The 18,870-nt window shown below is 41.2% G+C and overlaps 2 protein-coding genes across 2 annotated transcripts; one reads left to right on the top strand and one right to left on the bottom strand.

Moving 5' to 3' along the window:
• Positions 1-424: 424 nt before the first annotated feature.
• On the bottom strand, positions 425-3,815 carry LOC121808779 (the record flags this gene model as incomplete). Its single annotated transcript, XM_042209358.1, has 2 exons — positions 2,799-3,815; positions 425-484 (listed from the first exon to the last, which is right to left on the bottom strand). Coding segments are annotated over exons 1-2 (894 nt in total), but the record flags the coding sequence as incomplete, so codon positions are not given.
• Positions 3,816-13,625: 9,810 nt separating this feature from the next.
• Positions 13,626-17,955, top strand: LOC121808321 (calcineurin B-like protein 3). Its single transcript, XM_042208738.1, has 10 exons — positions 13,626-13,771; positions 14,415-14,494; positions 14,584-14,732; positions 15,084-15,166; positions 15,253-15,312; positions 15,444-15,552; positions 15,660-15,712; positions 16,696-16,776; positions 17,061-17,173; positions 17,704-17,955. The coding sequence occupies exons 3-10, from the start codon at positions 14,615-14,617 to the stop codon at positions 17,759-17,761; spliced, it is 675 nt and encodes a 224-aa protein (XP_042064672.1). The 5' UTR covers positions 13,626-13,771; positions 14,415-14,494; positions 14,584-14,614; the 3' UTR covers positions 17,762-17,955.
• Positions 17,956-18,870: the final 915 nt, after the last annotated feature.

Raw genomic sequence — 18,870 nt, 5'->3', positions numbered from 1 at the left:
TATATTATTTTATTTACTATTACGATGGATAGTTTAAATATGGATTATACCTCATAATATATAATAATATAATAATAAATAAGATTATTATTATTATTATCATTATCATTATATTTACTTAATTTTTAATTGAATAAATTTTATAATTTAAAATTTTACTACAATTTTATTGTAATTACTAATTTATAAATTAATAATTATTATATTATTATATAATTATAATTATATTTAATTATTTAATAAATTATTATTATGATAACAAAAATAAAAATAAATATTAATAATATAGTTATAATTATGATAATTTGAATTATAGTTATTTATTATCCTGAAACTAAGTATGGTTTATACTTTTAAATTATTTTTAAAACATTGTAATAAATGATGATGATGATGATGATGATGATGATGATGATGATGATGATGATGATGATGATGATGATGATGATGATGATGATGATGATGATGATGATGATGATGATGATGATGATGAATTGTACTATATTGCATTATATATGTAAGAATCCTAAAACTGAGAAAAAGAATACCTAAGAAAAGTTAGGATTCAGAATCCTGGAAAGTTGTACTAACTTTCCTTGTTTCAGGATTTTGATTACTTTCCCAGTTTGATTAAAAACGGAAACAAACACAGGAATTTAACATTTAAGGAATCAGATTACTTTCCCATACAGAATCCTGACAACCAAACATAGCCCAAATGTGACTCCTATTGTGGGACAAAGGGAGTACTAAATAACAAGTGCCTAGGAAGACCTTGCGATATGATACCCTTACTTGCGTATTGATTACACTAGCATCGTGCACTTATAGGTATAACTTGTCTATAGGGGTAGACGAGTAACTTTATCCACCTCCTCTATCTTACTTTACCAAAATCTCATCTCATGAATTGCCGAACCGATAGGGATGCCTGGATAACTTGAGCACACTGTGGTGCTTGAAAATGTTTGCATTAAGATGACCAGATCAATGAATCGAGCACATTTTAGTGCTCTAAGAGCATTAGCAATGGGGCGCCCTAAGGCGCGCCACGTCAGCAGTTTTATCCTCCTACCTCCCCACCTGCAGTGGGGCGCCCTATGGCGCGCCACATCATCATTTTATTGTTTTGTTTAATTAATTTAACTGTTTTCAAATAACAAGTAACGAGTAAATAAAAAACGGTCTAAATAACAAACGGCGAAGTTTTAATAAAAAAAAGTTACATCATTGAACTAATAATAAAAAAAAACTAAGTTGGACCAATTCCCAACTTCCGATGCAGCTCATCGAGTAACGCCCTGAGATATTCGGCTTCGTCGGGGTCGGTACACTTCTTGATGGCCTTGTGCGTCTGCACCATCGTCCTTGCCATCGACGTTGTTGCTAACGACTCAAACGCGGTGGCCGTCTGGGTCGGGAGCTCTACCGGGACCGGAGCTTGGGTTGCAGCGGTCGACGATGAGGTCGCGGTCGCCTTCCCCTTGGCCTTCGCAGCCTTGACGCCGGGAGGACGCCGGAAGGACACCGGTGTGCCGGAACTCCCTTCATCCACGTACGTCCGGTTGAGGTCAACCGGGTGACTGCCGCTGCCGCTGCTCGTGTAGTCACCAACTTCGGTGACCTTCGTCCTCTTCGGCGCACCAGTGTGCAGAATTCCACCTTGGAACTTCTACTTCTCCCTCAAGAGCGCCCAGATGGCCTCGTGCTTGAAATCGCCGAACATCAACCGGTACGACAACATCGCTTTAGTGCGCACGTCGCTCGCGCTCTCGCCGCTCACCTGTGACCGCGTGAACTTCTCGAACTCCGCCGCGTACAAGTTCACTTGCTTCTTGACTTGATCCTGGTGCTTGCGGAGTTGCTCACGCTTGCGCTTGTACGCGGTCGGTGGCTTGACCGAATTGTAGAGGGCCGCGATGCGTTCCCAGTACGCGATCTGTCGCTGGTTGTTCGCGAATATCGGATCTTCCGATATATCTACCCAACACCGGGCCAAAGTGAGAGTTTCGTCGTCGTTGTAGTTCGTACGATCGGGGGCGTACTCATCGCAATCACCGGGAGGCGGCAACTTCTGCGCCCGCTGCCGGTTCTGCTTCTTTCTGGCTGGGGCGGAAGCGGTCGCGGCGGGGTCGGGATCGGCCGCTGCGGTTGGGTGGTGCGAAGACGGCTCCATGTCAGACAACCCATACGATTCCGTACTGAAATCGGGATTGTAATGGGTGTTGGTGTCGAACGAACGATAATCGTCGGGTTCTGTACCCGGCCAATGCGCCCATGCGCTAAACGTAGGACTATTGGGGCTTGAATCCATTTCGTAGTAATTATGTAAATGTAAGTTTCGAAAATGAAATCGCGTGAAATGAAATGTTACAAATGAACGGTATTTATAAAAAAACGAAACCGCGTGCCATCGTCCGCGACCTCCACAATGGGGAGGACGATGGCGCGGACGATGACCATCGTCCGCGATATCCTCCGCGACCGAAGTATAGGGCGTGACTATCGTCCGCGCCCTATGGCGCGCACCCGTAATGGGTGCGGACGATGGATCGCGCGGACGATGCGCGCCATCGGGCGTGCCATCGTCCGTCCATTGCGGATGCTCTAAATTGCTCTCGAACCCTATACTCGCAAAGTGCTCAGCAACTTCGATTTTACTACAAACGCTGTCTACGTTTTCAAAAACATCCTCATTCTTGATGTCCATTCAATCTCGGAGTATATAATATATACATCACCAAAACAAAATGGCTAGGTAGGTAGCTAAAACTTGATGATCAGTGAGTCATCCAGGCATAAAGAAAATGGCAGAATGCCAATGAAAACAAAGGTCGATCATGCAAAAAATCCCAAAAACTCTCCTTCTGGTCCCTACATCTCCGAAACACAAAAATCCCCACACCAGAATGATTAGCACTATACAGCCAATCATGCACATCCCACAAAATCTGCACAAACACATTCCCCACCACGATCGTCTCATTCCCCCTAAACCTCCAGTGCAGGTTCGGCACCCTAATCGACTCCACCCCGTCCACGCTTATCCACATCTCCGGATCGTACGGCCCCGCCAGCGCCGACTCGATCATTATGCTATGCTCCCTCCTCTCCTGCCCCAGCGTCGTCTTCGTGCAGAAGCACTTCTTCGCGAACACGATCTCCTTCTTGTGCACCAGCCGCGCCTCCTCCCGCATCCTCGCCCGCGCCCTTTTCATGGCCTCGCTCTTCTGGTCGCCCAGGAGGAGGACCACCTCCTCCTGGGAGACCATGGCCACGTAGTACCCCGAGGAGGGCTCCGGGCTGGCGGCGAACATGGCGTTGCGGAGGTCCCAGAAGACGTCGACGCGGGTGTCGGCAACCTGGAAGGATTTGAGGCCTTTTTTGCCCCAGAACTGCCAGGTCTTGAGGTCGATCTTGCAGGTGTAGTGGCGGTCGTCGTCGTCCTCCACCGTCATGTAGAGGGTGTGGCTGATCACGGTCTTCGCCCATGTCACCGTTGTGCTGTGCAGCGCGTCTGCGAGCTTTGTTGTGTAGATGCATGTCACGAAATTGTGGGCGGGGTTGCTGTCTGGTTGTGATGTCGCCTCCTCCTCCTCCTCCTCTCTTGTTGATGTTGAAGACATTCTCATGGATTTGTATTTGCCCAAACAATCATCATTGTTTCTCTTCTTGTTTGTGCCAAATCTCAATAAAAATAGATTGTATTTTGAAAGGGGACAGCCAAGAATTGGTTTGCAGATTGATTACCTTTGGCAGAAGGTGAATAATATTATTGTTGTTGATGATGATATGGTTTAATTGGAGCGACGGAGATTGAGGATAAGATTTGACAGCAGGAAATTCATTGACAAAATGGAAGTTATTTCTGCCTAATTAATAATATCAAAACCACCTAAATGAATATGTCAACACTTTCGTATATTTCAGATTGTTATTCACTAGAATAATGTCTCTTTTATTTAAGCCGATGATTCCGCTGTCTCATTGAAACCTACGATTATTTATTTTGCTTTTTAATTCGAATAATGTTTACTTTTTCTTTGTTTTGTTTTTTCTTTGGTTTATGTAGAACGCATATAGCTTTACAAATAAATAGAATTTACAAATAATATTATTTCTAGGAAATATTTGGATAGTGGAGTATTCTTTACAAAAGATAACATAATCTAACGGCTTCTTCTAAATGAGAGAAAAACTTATGATTTTTTTTAAAGAAGTCAAACTGAAGCTAAGTTCGTTTTCTTTATGTTTCTTGATCAAATTCTCAGTAGCTTTGTTAGTGTTTGAGCTCATCAAGATCGGATTGAGCTGGTGGAAGAATCAAGTCAGGAAATAGCCGTTGGGAACCAAAACAGGAACTAGCCGTTGGAAACGGTTATAACCGTTTTTCGGCAAAGGAAGCTGTTCGGCAAAAGGAAGCTGTTCGGCAAAAGGAAGCTGTTCGGCAAAAGGAAGCTGTTCGGCAAAGGAAGCTGTTCGGCAAAAGGAAGCTGTTCGGCAAAAGGAAGCTGTTCGGCAAAGGAAGCTGTTCGGCAAAGGAAGCTGTTCGGCGGTTTTCTTGATCGATACTTCTTAAGGGAGTTGCGATTCATTCCAGAACCAACAACAACAGAAATCAAAAGTGATAGAGAGAGAATTCAAGAGAGGAAGTGTTATCTTTCAGCTGTGCGTTTTTAGCTCTCGAAGCAAGAAGTTTTCGGGCGAGTTGAGGGTTTTCCATCTTGTAAATTCTTGAGAGTTTTGAGTGCTCTTATGTTTGTAATTTCTCGAGTGATCAATAAAGAAACACACCAGATTCTGCCCGTGGATGTAGGCTTACGCCGAACCACGTAATTCGCTTGTGTTCTTCCTTGCATGTTGTCATTTCATTAATTTGCATTTCGATCATCACAACCGTAGGTTCGTTCTTCACAACGTGGCGCCGTCTGTGGGAAATTCGTCCACTGAATTGATCGAGAAGGCATAAAGTTTTGGGAGTTCTTTCTTTGTTTTTTTTTCCTCAAGAAGGCGCTCAACCTGTTTGAATAATGGCTGCAGCAAGGTTTGATGTTGAAAAGTTCACAGGCCGAAATGATTTTGGCCTATGGAGGCTGAAGATGAAAGCAATCTTGATGCAACAGGGTTTATGGGAAACCCTAAATGGTGGAGGCAGTAATGAGGAGGAGAAGCCCGAGCCTGATGAAAAGGAGAAGGCAAAGGCTCAAGACAGAGAGTACAAGGCATATAGTACCTTGATACTCAACCTCAATGACAGAGTCCTCAGAGAAGTTTCAAAGGAGGAGACAGCGGCTGGAGTTTGGTCCAAGTTGGAGTCATTATACATGGCCAAATCCTTGGCAAATCGGCTGCACCTGAAGCAGAAACTTCTCACTTTCAAGATTGCTGATGGAAAAGGTGTGTTGGAACAGCTCGAAGAATTTGGGAAATGCATCGATAATCTTGAGAACATTGATGAAGAGATTAAAGATGAGGACAAGGCTCTGATGTTGTTGAATTCCTTGCCACCAAGTTATGAGCATTTCAAGGATGCTATACTTCTTGGTAGAGAGTCCAAGATTGGATATGAAGAGGTGTACTCTGCTCTAAAGCTCAAGGAAATCCAGAAATCTAATCCAAAGTCCACTGAAATGGTGTCTGAGAGTCTGAGTGTTGCTGATCACAAGAAGAATGTGAAAAGAAAGTCACAGAAGAAGCCATGGAAAAACAAGACAGCTGACTGGAAAGAGACCAGATCATGCCATCACTGCAAGAAACCAGGCCACATAAAGAAGAATTGTTGGGTTTGGAAGAAGAAGCAGGCCGAGGAAGAGAATGGCAAGAACAATGCTGATATTGCAGAAGAGTTGGTGGTCCCGGAGGCTCTGTGTGTGACTGAGGACATGGAAGAACTTCCATGGATCATGGATTCTGGATGTAGCTTCCACATGTGTCCAACTAGAAGTCATTTTGAGGAAATCAAGAATGCAGCTGGATCAGTTTTGTTAGGAAATGACCAGATATGCAGAATCAGAGGAGTTGGGTCCATCAGGCTTAGACTTCATGATGGCTCCATCAGGTTACTCACTGGTGTGAGGTTTATTCCAGAGATTAAGAGGAATTTGATCTCTATTGGAGTGTTGGATGCAGCAGGATATAATTGCATATTATCTGATGGGATTATGAACATCGTCAAGAATGGTGATGTTGTTATGATGGCTGAGAGAAAGAGAAGCCTATACTATCTAAAGGCAAGTGTGGTTACTGGATCTGTGAATCTGGTGCAGGTATTAGACTTAAGAATGTGGCATCTCAGACTCGGACACTTGGGAGAAACTGGAATTAAAGAATTGGCCAAGAAGAAGCTGATTAAGCTGGAAAATCCCAATGAGCAGTTGGGTTTGTGTGAGCAATGTGTGCTCGGAAAGAGTAAGAAACTGCCCTATGGAAGAGGAATTCACAGCTCAAAGTCACCACTAGACTATGCCCACAGTGACTTGTGGGGCCCAGCTACACCAGCTTCATTGGGTGGAGGTAGATACTTTCTATCCATTATTGATGATTTTTCTAGAAAATTATGGGTGTTTATCTTGAAGGAAAAGTCAGAGACATTCATGAAATTCAAGGAGTGGTGTAGGGAAGTGGAGGTGGAGAAAGGGTGTTCTTTGAAGTGTTTAAGAACTGATAATGGGCTGGAATTTCTGAGTGGGGAGTTTGATTCTTTCTGCAAGCAGAAAGGTATGAAGAGGCATAGGACATCTCCATCTAATCCCCAACAGAATGGAGTTGCTGAGCGCATGAATAGAACCATCCTAGAGCGAGTTAGATGTATGCTCTTTGGCTCTGGAATGGCTAAGAGATTCTGGGGTGAGGCTGTGAGTATGGCAGCAGTTCTCATCAATAGAAGTCCTTCTTCAGCTATAGCTTTTGACACTCCTGATCAGAGATGGTATGGAAAGGCCATGGATTATTCGAATATGAAGATTTTTGGTTGTATGGCTTATGCACACATCAGGCAAAGTAAGTTGGAGCCAAGGGCCTTGAGATGTGTGATGATTGGATACCAAAAGGGAGTGAAGGGCTACAGACTGTGGTGCATAGAGCCAGGAAATCAGAAAGTTATTATCTCTAGAGATGTGCAATTTGAAGAAAGTAGGATGCCATTTCTGGAAAAGGCTCAAGAGAGCCAGAGGCCATCTCATTCTGAGAAAGAACCAGAGCCTGAGAGGATGGTGGAGATGGGTGTTCCAGAACCTGAGGAGGCTGAGGAATCAGTTCAGGTGGAGGTTTCTGGAGCAGATAGAATTGCTGAGCCTGAACAGCAGATGGGAAATCATAGTGAACAAGAAGAAGCAGATGCTGATGTCTTGAACCCTGAAGAACAGCAGCAGGATTTGGGTGACTATGTTCTAGCCAGAGATAGGGTCAGAAGAATCCCTAAACCATCTACAAGATACAGTGAAGAAGAATACTTGCTATATGCACTATGTGTTGCAGAAAACATAGAGTATGCAGAGCCTTCAAGCTTCAAGGAAGCTATGAGTTCTAAGGAGAGCAAGCAGTGGATGGAGGCTATGATAGATGAAATACAGTCCCTGATCAAGAACAAGACATGGGTGCTTGTGAAGAGACCTTCCACACAAAAACCAGTGAGTTGTAAGTGGATATACAAGAAAAAGTTGGAGGTTGGGAACAAGATTAGGTTCAAGGCTAGGCTTGTAGCTCGGGGGTTCACACAAGAGGAGGGAATAGACTATAATGAAGTATTTTCTCCAGTGGTAAAGCATGCCTCAATCAGAATTTTGCTAGCTATAGTTGCTCAAAGAAGTTGGTTTTTGGACCAACTTGATGTGAAGACAGCCTTTCTTCATGGAGAGCTTGAGGAAACTATATACATGAATCAGCCAGAGGGATTTGTGATACATGGGAGTGAAGATAAGGTTTGTCTACTAAAGAAAAGTCTATACGGTTTGAAGCAAGCAAGTAGACAATGGCATATCAAGTTTGATGAACATATGCAGAGTATGGGATTTATAAATTCCAGATATGATAGTTGTGTCTACTTCAAATCAAAGTCTGAGGGACCTGCTGTGTATTTGCTATTATATGTAGACGACATCTTGCTTGCTGGACCAGATAGACAGGAGCTAGATAGGGTGAAAGCCTTATTGAAAAAGGGATTTGAAATCAAGGATCTGGGGAGTGCTAGCAAGATTTTGGGAATGGATATATTCAGAAATGCAGATAAGAGGGTGTTGTGGTTGTCCCAAGAAGGCTACATTCAGAAAGTACTGCACAAATATCAGATTGACAAGAGTAGAGCAACCTCAGTTCCACTATCACAACAGACTAAGCTGTCCAAATCACAATGTCCCAGAAATTAGCAAGAAGAAAGAGAGATGAGCCAGATACCTTATTCCAACATAGTTGGGAGTGTGATGTATATGATGATATGCACAAGGCCTGATATTTCTCATGCGGTAAGCGTGGTGAGCAGATACATGTCCTGTCCGGGAAGAGAGCACTGGTTGGCTTTGAAAGGGATTCTCAAGTATCTCAAAGGAAGTAGTGATCTGGGAATAATGTTCAAATCAGAGAATGAAGGAGATAAGGATAGCATTATTGGGTTTTGCGATTCAGATTATGCAGCTAACCTTGATAATAGGCGCTCACAATCTGGGTACATATTTACCTTGTTCGGCTCCGCGGTGAGCTGGAAGTCTAATCTCCAATCCGTGGTGGCTCTATCGACGACGGAGGCAGAGTATATAGCTCTTGCTGAGGCAGTAAAGGAAAGCTTCTGGCTTAGGGGTATAGTTGGTGATTTTGGGGTGAAGCAAGAGAATGTTGTGATCAAGTGCGACAGCAATAGCGCGATTTGTCTCTCGAAACATCAGACATATCATGAACGCAGCAAACATATAGACGTGAGGCTGCATTTCATTCGAGATGAGGTTGAGAAGGGTGCGGTGAAGATTGAGAAGGTCAGCACCGAGCACAATGCGGCTGATGCACTTACTAAAGCCCTACCAAGATCCAAGTTCCGACATTGCTTGGATTTGGTTGGGGTGGTCCGAAATTTGTAAGTATGGGAAGGAAGGTGGAACTGGTGGTGATGGATCTTAGATTGCTCAAAGGTGGAGGATTTGTTAGTGTTTGAGCTCATCAAGATCGGATTGAGCTGGTGGAAGAATCAAGTCAGGAAATAGCCGTTGGGAACCAAAACAGGAACTAGCCGTTGGAAACGGTTATAACCGTTTTTCGGCAAAGGAAGCTGTTCGGCAAAAGGAAGCTGTTCGGCAAAAGGAAGCTGTTCGGCAAAAGGAAGCTGTTCGGCAAAGGAAGCTGTTCGGCAAAAGGAAGCTGTTCGGCAAAAGGAAGCTGTTCGGCAAAGGAAGCTGTTCGGCAAAGGAAGCTGTTCGGCGGTTTTCTTGATCGATACTTCTTAAGGGAGTTGCGATTCATTCCAGAACCAACAACAACAGAAATCAAAAGTGATAGAGAGAGAATTCAAGAGAGGAAGTGTTATCTTTCAGCTGTGCGTTTTTAGCTCTCGAAGCAAGAAGTTTTCGGGCGAGTTGAGGGTTTTCCATCTTGTAAATTCTTGAGAGTTTTGAGTGCTCTTATGTTTGTAATTTCTCGAGTGATCAATAAAGAAACACACCAGATTCTGCCCGTGGATGTAGGCTTACGCCGAACCACGTAATTCGCTTGTGTTCTTCCTTGCATGTTGTCATTTCATTAATTTGCATTTCGATCATCACAACCGTAGGTTCGTTCTTCACAAGCTTTTTCTTTATCTTTAAATGGATAATAATTTAAAGATTGTGTCATGGTGTATTTCTTTAATCTTTAAATGAATAAAAATTTAAAGATTGTGTTAGGTTATATTTGAATCAAAGATACTTTATCTCATACATTAATCACTCTATCACTAAGGTTAAACAACACATGCACTCTTTGTGTAGGAGGCTGATGACTATCAGCGGCGAATTTATTGTTGGCTCTAAATTACTGCGACATATCAGAAAAAACAACAAAAGTAACTATGATGTAAACTATAGGGGGCAATAAAAACAATCAAAAGATGATTGATAGAAACTAGATATACATACTGTGACTATCGTTAAAAGTAGTGTCGACCTCAAAAAAATCGATGTATTTGAATGATATATTTATACATTTATCCTTAGGGATGTATTATTATGACAACTCTCTTTGTTGTAATACCATATCACCATTTTAAGCCATTAAATCTGAAGATCAGTGTGAATCTCAAGCCTATTTTAATTAAACTTGAACATAAAAAACGTTGAAGGGCAAAATCAGCATTCTCTATTTTCAGTCTGTTACCAGATTGCAGTGCTACTCTATGAATATTGCAGTGTTACGCGTCTGCATCATTCGTAATAGTTTTTACCATATCAGATCGCAGTGTTACAAAGTAGTATCTGCAATTTATATATTACCAAATCCGTTTATGATTTTAATTTTTGAGAATTGACTAAAATACCCACGCCTGCTATATGCAACACATAAGACTGCAATCTGAACTATATTTCATCAATTCAATCCTAGGTCCATCTTATAGATCCAAGGACTAGAATTAGTGTTATAATGTCACCTAATGTTCTCCTTTATCCTTAAATTGCTATTTTACTTGATTATCTTAAATTAATTTTTTTACATAAATTTATAACGATAAACTCAGGGAAACAACAAAGTAACAAGGTAGAGAATGAATATGAAAACAACAAAATTCAAAGCATGACGTTGGTCTGATGCGCACTATGGCACAAGGAACAGTTGCGCTACTATAATAACCGGGTGGGTATCCTCCGCTGTGCAATATTGCACAGCAGAGGATCCTCATCCATAATAACCATGCCCCCTCCCCTTACATGGCTTTGTCACTATTTTTAAATTTTTTCCTTCAAACAATGTCGGTCGGAGCTCTTAAAAACGATGTTGTTTAAGATAAAGACCGATATATACACAGGTTGAATGCTACATCGATTTTTATTTACCGAAAAAGAGTGAAGCCGGACTAGGTTGCGAAATTCGTACAACCCCCAAAAAATAGTACTATTATTTTATTAAGTTTAAAATTTGCATAAAACACAAAATTTAACTCGAATGCTCATAGTATTTTCGTTTGATAACCCGATTAAATTTATGTTCATTGTTTAGGAGCTGATTCAGTTGTGGTTACCTCGACTTAGAGCATCCACAACGGCGGCCGTCTGACCGGCGTGCCAGACGTCCGCCATTAGGTAGCAGGGAGGCGGACGAGGAGGTGCGTTCCGGACACCGGGGTTCCGCAGCATTCCGGGGACGTCCGTCATGACGTCCGCCATTGCGGTGACACGACGGACGTCCCGATTTTTTATTTAAAAAAAAACTCTATATATACGGCTCGTTGAACTTCATTTCATTCACACTACTTGTTTTAACGAGTTTCTTTCTCTCTACTTTCATTTATTTTGAAGATAAATGGAGCACTTCGATAGTGATTCCCCCGCCACGAGCGAATCACAAACGCCGACTTTTTCGTTAGAGTTGGGGGAAATGCCGGTGGAAGTGCACCGATGTCCGGGATGATGCCCGAAATGGCGCCAATGATGCCACAACCCCAAATGGCGAGGATGATGCCAGGGTACTACAATATGTACCCCCTTGGTGTGGGATGATGCCCCAAATGCCCGGGATAAGTGCCGTCATGACGGGGATGATGCCCCAAATGCCCGAGATGATGCCCCAAATGATGCAGGGCATGCCTGCCTCTGCGGGGGAGCAGGCAGGGGGTCCCCCAATCACCTGGGAACAATGTCTATCGCCCCTACATGGATTTATTGTCAGCGATTCCCCCCAGAGTACTCCTCTGGAGACTCAGTTAACTGGCATTGAGACTTTCTCGTTTGAGGAGTTGGGGCTATCTCCGGTCAGGGAGTCTCCAACTGAGATGCCATTGGCGGCAGGGAGGACTCGAAGGCAAGGGAGAGGGAAGGGCAAGGACACTACCTCGTCCGCGCGTGCGGGGACCGATGGGGAGGGGGAGGAAGCCGACCGGAGAAAGAGGACCATCTGGAGCATAGGGGAGTGCGTCGCGTTGGCGAAGGCCTGGATCAGTGTAGTCGAGGATCCCTACGTCGGGGCTAACCAACATATCGACAGAATGTGGTGGCGCATTAGCCGAAGCTACCTCCAATTCAAACCGCCAGGTGGGAAGCCGCACGATGGAGAGCAATGCCGGAAACAGTGGGAGCGGCTGAGGAGGCAACTCAGTCGATTTATCGGCATCTATCAAAACAACCTACGCACGACAACCAATAGCATGTCCGCCGATGATGTGAAGCTTCTGTCTCACCAGCAGTTCCCCGACAGTGAATTGAGTTTCGGGGAATTCAAATATTGAGAGGTCTATCTTGTGGTGCAGACTTCCGTCAAGTTTAGTTTGGGTGTTGAAGCTGGCTGGCCGAAGCGGACGAAGATCAACGCCTCCGGGGAGTACATCAGCAGTGCCGGTTCCCACGAACTCCCTGACGTCGAGGCAGAGTTCCCGACCCCTCAATCGTCTTCCCGCCACCGTCACCTGGTTGGGCAAAAGAGCGCGATGCGGATGGCTAGGGGAAGCGCCAGCGGGTCCGGACCCGAGGTCCAATCGGCAGCTCATTCCCAGATCGATCCCGAGCTCCCCTCACTCGCCCGCATACAACAACATGATTCACTTTCAATCACCATGGAGAAGTGGGTTGCAGCGACTGACCCCTTACACAAGTTGATGCTGAAGGATGTCATCGACAGTATGCAGCGCGATTTGGGGATGCCACCCCTGCCCGTGAGTGACGACGGGACTGGCGGCGGGGACGACGAGGAGTGAGACGGGGCCGCATTTGTCGGAGCTTTAGGTTGTTTTTTAACTATGTATTTTTTAATAATTATGTATGTTTTTTGTTTTAAATAAAGTGATTGCATTTTCTTCGTATTCGTGTCGAAATTTTAATTCCGTAAATTGTTTAATTTGGTGAATTTGTGAATTTTTATTATTGTGGATGTCCGTCGGAATGTCCTTGGGATGTCTGACATTGTGCAGTGGGATATCCTTATAACGTGGCATGATGTATTTTTAAGAAGTCTGTCGGAATGTCCGCCGGGACCTCCGTCCCACCGTGGATGCTCTTACTCATATTATTAGATTTGGAGGCCACGACTCTACTGCTAAATTTATTCGACAAAATTCTGTGAAACGACATCCGTCAACGTCGTCAGGCTGCCATCCTTGTAATTATTCTGATCCTATATTGCGATTTGCGAACCATCAAATTCTTTTTCCCATCTCTTTAGGTTTTCGCACTACTTGTCATAAATGAGTCACTCCTCTCATAAGAGGAGGGTTATCTACACTTATATAAATTAGAAGAGATCTTCCCAAAGTTGATCTGATACAAAATTTTTAGAGAATTTAACACGTCCCTCATGTGTGGGCCGGAAAGGACATCGGTCTTTCATCACGTGGATAGGCAATGCAAGAGATAAGAGAACCATCATCAATGTGGGCCGGAAAGGACATCGATCTTCCACTCGTGAGGTAGATAAGAGATAAAGAGAAAATCATTGATCCCGCTCTAATACCATATTATAAATGGGTCACAGGTCACTCACCCATTTGGAGGTTTTTAAGGGGTGAGTGGCCATTTCAAATACTACTCTCAACATTTCTGATCTACCCACCGGATCCTCATCTCTATCTGATTGCACAACATTCTCCACCGAATTCAGCTTCTCCTCGAGGGTATGCTCTTATTTCTGTTGTCCAATTGCAGAATATAATTCAGATTTTTTTCGGAGGCGTAATTATTTGCTCTTTATTAGATCCGTTGCCGATATCTGAGATTTTATATGGTTCACTTTATTTGGGAAAAGATTAAGTGGATCTGGGGTCGGCTTGCCATCGATTTGACTCCAAAATGTGTTTTTTTTATCGAGTTTCTATAGCTGATGGAAAAGGGGGATTTTTTTTGAATTGTAGAGCTTTAAATTGTTGGTTGAGGTGGTGTGTCAGCTATTGGGGGATTGGAATTTGTAGATTAATCTTGGATGATTACTTTTTAATTGCTAAATTTGTAGGTTGACTTTGTGAGTTCAGAGGCTTGTTACGAGCCATTGCCGTGTTTGACAAATAAACCCAAGTGCTGGAGTTTTCTACCTGATTATTGAAATGCATATTAGTATTTTATGATTTGGGAGATTTTATATCGTTGGTTCTAGCTTTTGTGCTCATTTATGTGTTCTCCCTTTGAATTGCCATCTGTGATCTTGAAATAACATGGAGATTTTATGTATTCATCCTTTGAATTGCTCTTGAACTCATAGGAGCGTCGTTAAAAATTTTCACTCTCATATTCTGACAGTAGTTCTCTGGTGTTATTATGCAGGCAGTTATACGAATTTCAAAATATAAGATTTTAATAGTTCATTTTTTGTCCAAGCACCACAAGTGAAGAATGGTCCAAAGGTTCTCCATTATTTTCCTTTTATGATGATATGCTCTGTTCTTATAAAACCAATCGCTTAATTAATTTTTTTTATTGTTTCTTTGGTCAGGTATGGAGCGTAATAATGTGCATGAAATACCATGTTGAAGTGCTTAGAAGGGATCAAGCATTTGTGTGCTTCTGTGCTTCAGTGTTGTGAAATCGATAGGCAATCGAGGGGCCTAGAGGATCCTGAAATTCTTGCGCGAGAGACAGTGTGTATGCTTTTGGACCCCCAATCCATTGTGGATATCGTTGTCTAAATTTAAATTTTAAACGAGAATTTGATTCTATTATAACATATCATGAACTTTGTTTCGGGAATTATATTTATAGCCACAGTCAGAAAGTTTTGGTGCCTTGTTATTTGTCTTGTAAAATTGTTCATGACTATATTCTAATAGTATAACTTTTTTGTCACTTGATTTGTGCAAATAAAGTTTTCAAAAGAAGAAAATATAATTTTCCTTGGATTTAATTCGATTGTCATTTTAGCTCCAAGCTAATTGCTTGTATTCTCTCATGAGGTTGAAAAGCCATCTCCGCTTAGGGATTTCTCCTTTTATGCAGTTAGTGTAAGTGAAATTGAAGCACTTTATGAGCTTTTCAAGAAGATCAGCAGTGCTGTGATTGATGACGGGCTGATCAACAAGGTTTGATACAAGTCCAAAGATGATCTGTATCATAGATGTATCCTTCTGAAGATCACCATATATAATTCCTTCAATATTGTTTGCAGGAAGAATTTCAACTAGCATTGTTCAAGACGAACAAAAAGGAGAGTTTGTTTGCAGATCGGGTACTCCAATTTCGAACCTACATACTTTCTAGCAAGTTTTCTAGTATAAGGCATTATGGCCTGTTTATCCTTTTTCTCAAGCCCAAACAGAATTTCTAATTTCTTGTAATTTCATTGAACTTTATATGCAGGTTTTTGACTTGTTTGACACTAAACATAATGGAATTCTTGGCTTTGAGGAGTTTGCCCGTGCGCTATCCGTATTCCATCCTAATGCTCCTATTGATGACAAGATTGAATGTATGAAGATTGTACAAATTGGTTCCTTACCTGAGAATCGTTTTCGTATTTCAAGCACCTTTCTTGTTTTATGTAGCACTATAACATCTCTATCTTCTTGACTGCAGTTTCTTTTCAATTGTATGATCTCAAACAGCAAGGTTTTATTGAGAGGCAAGAGGTAATGGTTACAATCTGATATTTATTCTGTTTCTGAGAAATTAACTTTGTTCCACTTGAATTCCACTTGTAATTAGATTTTGTTTTGTAAACATTTGAACTGCTTTTATCTTTGTACAGCATATGGAAGCATCAGTTATTCCCCATTTGCTTATAGTTATATGTGTGATTGTTTGCAGTAATGTCACTATAAAGTGCATATTATAATACACACAACTTGTCCAATCCATACACTTTTTTTTTCTATCACGATAACTTAATTTTGTCTCAATATATGTTCCCTGTTACTATAGAAGGTACTTGTCGAAATATTTGGAACTTTGCCTTTTGAGCACATTGGAAAATTCTTAACAATATCCATGTGTTTTGAACTTTTTTAGGTTGTAGTTCATTTCTTTGATGTGTTTTTACCTGATTACCCATATTTCATGTTATACATTGTTGTGATGAGTAAGACTGTCTTATTTGATATATATATGGGTGGTTTGATGGATGTACTAGATATGAATGATAGGATAGAGTATGATTGGTTTATATGGATTAGTTAGTTTTATGTTGGGATTGATTGATTGTCTGTAGTATAAATTGAATGATTATGACTAAAAGGCAAAAATTAGAATAATTTAGGATTTGTTTTGTAATCAAGCAAAAATGCATAAATTGAGGACATACAAAATTAATACTAGTACGGAGTACTTAATAATTTTGTGAAGGCAATTTTGGACTTTATATTATAGATTGGTTGATGATTATATAATCAATCTAACATAGGGAGTGATAAAGTAATCATCCAAATGAGTGATTAAGGGCAGGCCTAGTTATCTATCGCGGGTCTTATCATGCAAAGTAATCATCTGATCTAGTTGGATTATTTATCACCCATGACTTATCACTCAAACCCAAAAATGCCTCCATATACTTCCATTTTCTTTATATGTTGAATGTCTTTCTAGTATGGTTGATATTTTCCCTACCAATTTGTAGGTAAAGCAAATGGTGGTTGCCACTCTTGCTGAATCTGGTATGAACCTGTCAGATGAAGTTATTGAGAGCATTATTGACAAGGTAATGTGAAATCTATTCTTATAATAGTAGATCTTATATTTTTTATTCTTTTATTCGTTCTATTATTTGCTAGAATATCGAGATGTCTGTGACTGAAATTACTTGTCGCAATGATTTTGAATGCATGATAGTCGTCTTCACTAAAAACTTGTAATCTCAGAGTCAGCTTGTTGTACTTAGTATTACGATTCTATATGACTACTTAACAAATGTCATCTGAGGATTCTTATAGATAAAAGGAAGTAATATCATTATATGACAGAGTTTCTCATTTCCTTTGGCAGACATTTGAGGAAGCTGATACAAAGCATGATGGTAAAATTGATAAAGAAGAGTGGAGAAGTTTAGTCTTGCGGCATCCATCTCTTTTGAAAAATATGACGCTTCAGTATCTCAAGTATGTACACATTTCAATGATTCTATTTCTTTGTTTGCGGTTACTGGCCTACTTGATATGATCAAACCATTACAGCAGTGGGTGTGAATAATTGGATGAATTAACACGAGTGTTGTTATCTTTTGGGTTCGTTACCATAGCTGTGTAAAGAATTAAATAGTAATACACGTTAAAGAAAGGGTATTGTTTTTCACTCTCTTTATTAAAGAAACAAAACCAGTATCTTCATTTGCAAAATCATGTTCAAGAAGTGGGATTGTTTTCATAACTCTCTTTTTGTACTACTTTAAAGTGATTGGTACTTTGATACTGACATCGGAGTGCTATATACTTACAAAGAAGGCAAGTTATGCTGTGTCACAAAATGTTCATCTTAGAATATGACTTCCACTTGTTCTTCAGAAAATTGTGAACCAGATCTGCCGTATACTTTTTGTATAATTTGACGTTGTAATATTGTTGAATACACCTAGAAAGTTGAATATCCTGATTATATGGTTAGTCACTCCGCTTGGTTTCTTCTTGAACAGGGATATTACCACCACATTCCCAAGCTTTGTTTTTCATTCAAGAGTTGAGGATACCTGAAGTTGGAAGAAAACCCTGCTGTTCATGTTTGTTAGTTTTGGCTTGTTACTTCATGTCTTGTCTGTTTTCAGGAAGACTTTGTGGATTGGATTGAGTTGTGATGTTTTTGTTTTGGAGATGAATAAGAGCCGTAACTGGTTGGATGTATTTTTAGTTGGTTCAATGAATGAATTACTGTCGAAAATTTTTAAGCATTTCACCTATCTAAGTGTTTTAAAGGTACAATGAATTAGGAATTTTGCTGTAGTTGCAATGTTAATATAACTGTCATTTTGAAGTTATGGTATTCTAATTTAATTTCTAAATATTTATCTAGTAATTGACCAATATTTGACAGCTTTTATTTAAGTAATTGATTCTATTTTTTTATATTAGTACTATAATTCTATATATTTGATGTTATCATAATCAAGTAATAAGGTTATAGTAGGTAGTAATCCAAGCTATCCGCTTGTCTTTCTGGGTGCATACGTATTTTCACTTAGATTCGTAGATTAAAAGATACGTAAAATTTTGTCATGAGTGAAAAACTCGTGGAAAAATTGACTATTTTCAAAATTTAGTGGTAATTAGCAATCAGTGGAGAAGTCGTGGCAATCCGTTATTAACAATTGTAGAATATTTTATTATATCAGTAATGCCAAAAATAGTTGTGATTGTGAATTTGTGATACTACTATTGGACAGGTGCAAGAGAGTTGGATAATAAAAGAGAAATTATTAGAGCATCCACGATGGAGGATGTCCTACCGGACGTTGGACCGGCGTGCCGGATATCCGCGTGGAACGTCCGCCATTAGGCGAGGGAGGGGCAGACGCGGACGTCGGCTGCGGACACCATACATCCGCGGCTTTCCGGGACGTCCGCCATTGCGGTGCCACGGCGGATGTCTTATTTTTTTTGTGGATGTCCGCTGGGATGTCCTTGGGGATGTTCGCCATTTTGCAGTGAGATGTCTTTATGACGTGACAGTGCAGTAGGAGGTCCTTATGACATGGCAGGAGGTGTTTTTGATAAATCCGCCGGGATATCCGCACCATTGCGGATGATCTTAGGGACAATTGATAGAACATATACATCGCTAATCACATAACTCCGCGATAAATTCA

The sequence above is a fragment of the Salvia splendens genome, chromosome 6, assembly GCF_004379255.2.
Source record: "Salvia splendens isolate huo1 chromosome 6, SspV2, whole genome shotgun sequence".
In the NCBI taxonomy this organism is placed as follows: domain Eukaryota; kingdom Viridiplantae; phylum Streptophyta; class Magnoliopsida; order Lamiales; family Lamiaceae; genus Salvia; species Salvia splendens.
This window is presented reverse-complemented; position numbering and strand designations above follow the sequence as displayed.

What these genes read in the sequence shown, in the direction of transcription:
- LOC121808321 (XM_042208738.1), top strand. Translation starts at nt 14,615, where the DNA reads ATGTTGAAGTGCTTAGAAGGGATCAAGCATTTGTGTGCTTCTGTGCTT. An exon ending in TATTGATGACAAGATTGAAT is followed by an intron (nt 15,553 to 15,659) that starts GTATGAAGATTG and finishes TCTTGACTGCAG; the next exon opens with TTTCTTTTCAATTGTATGAT. An exon ending in GTTTTATTGAGAGGCAAGAG is followed by an intron (nt 15,713 to 16,695) that starts GTAATGGTTACA and finishes ACCAATTTGTAG; the next exon opens with GTAAAGCAAATGGTGGTTGC.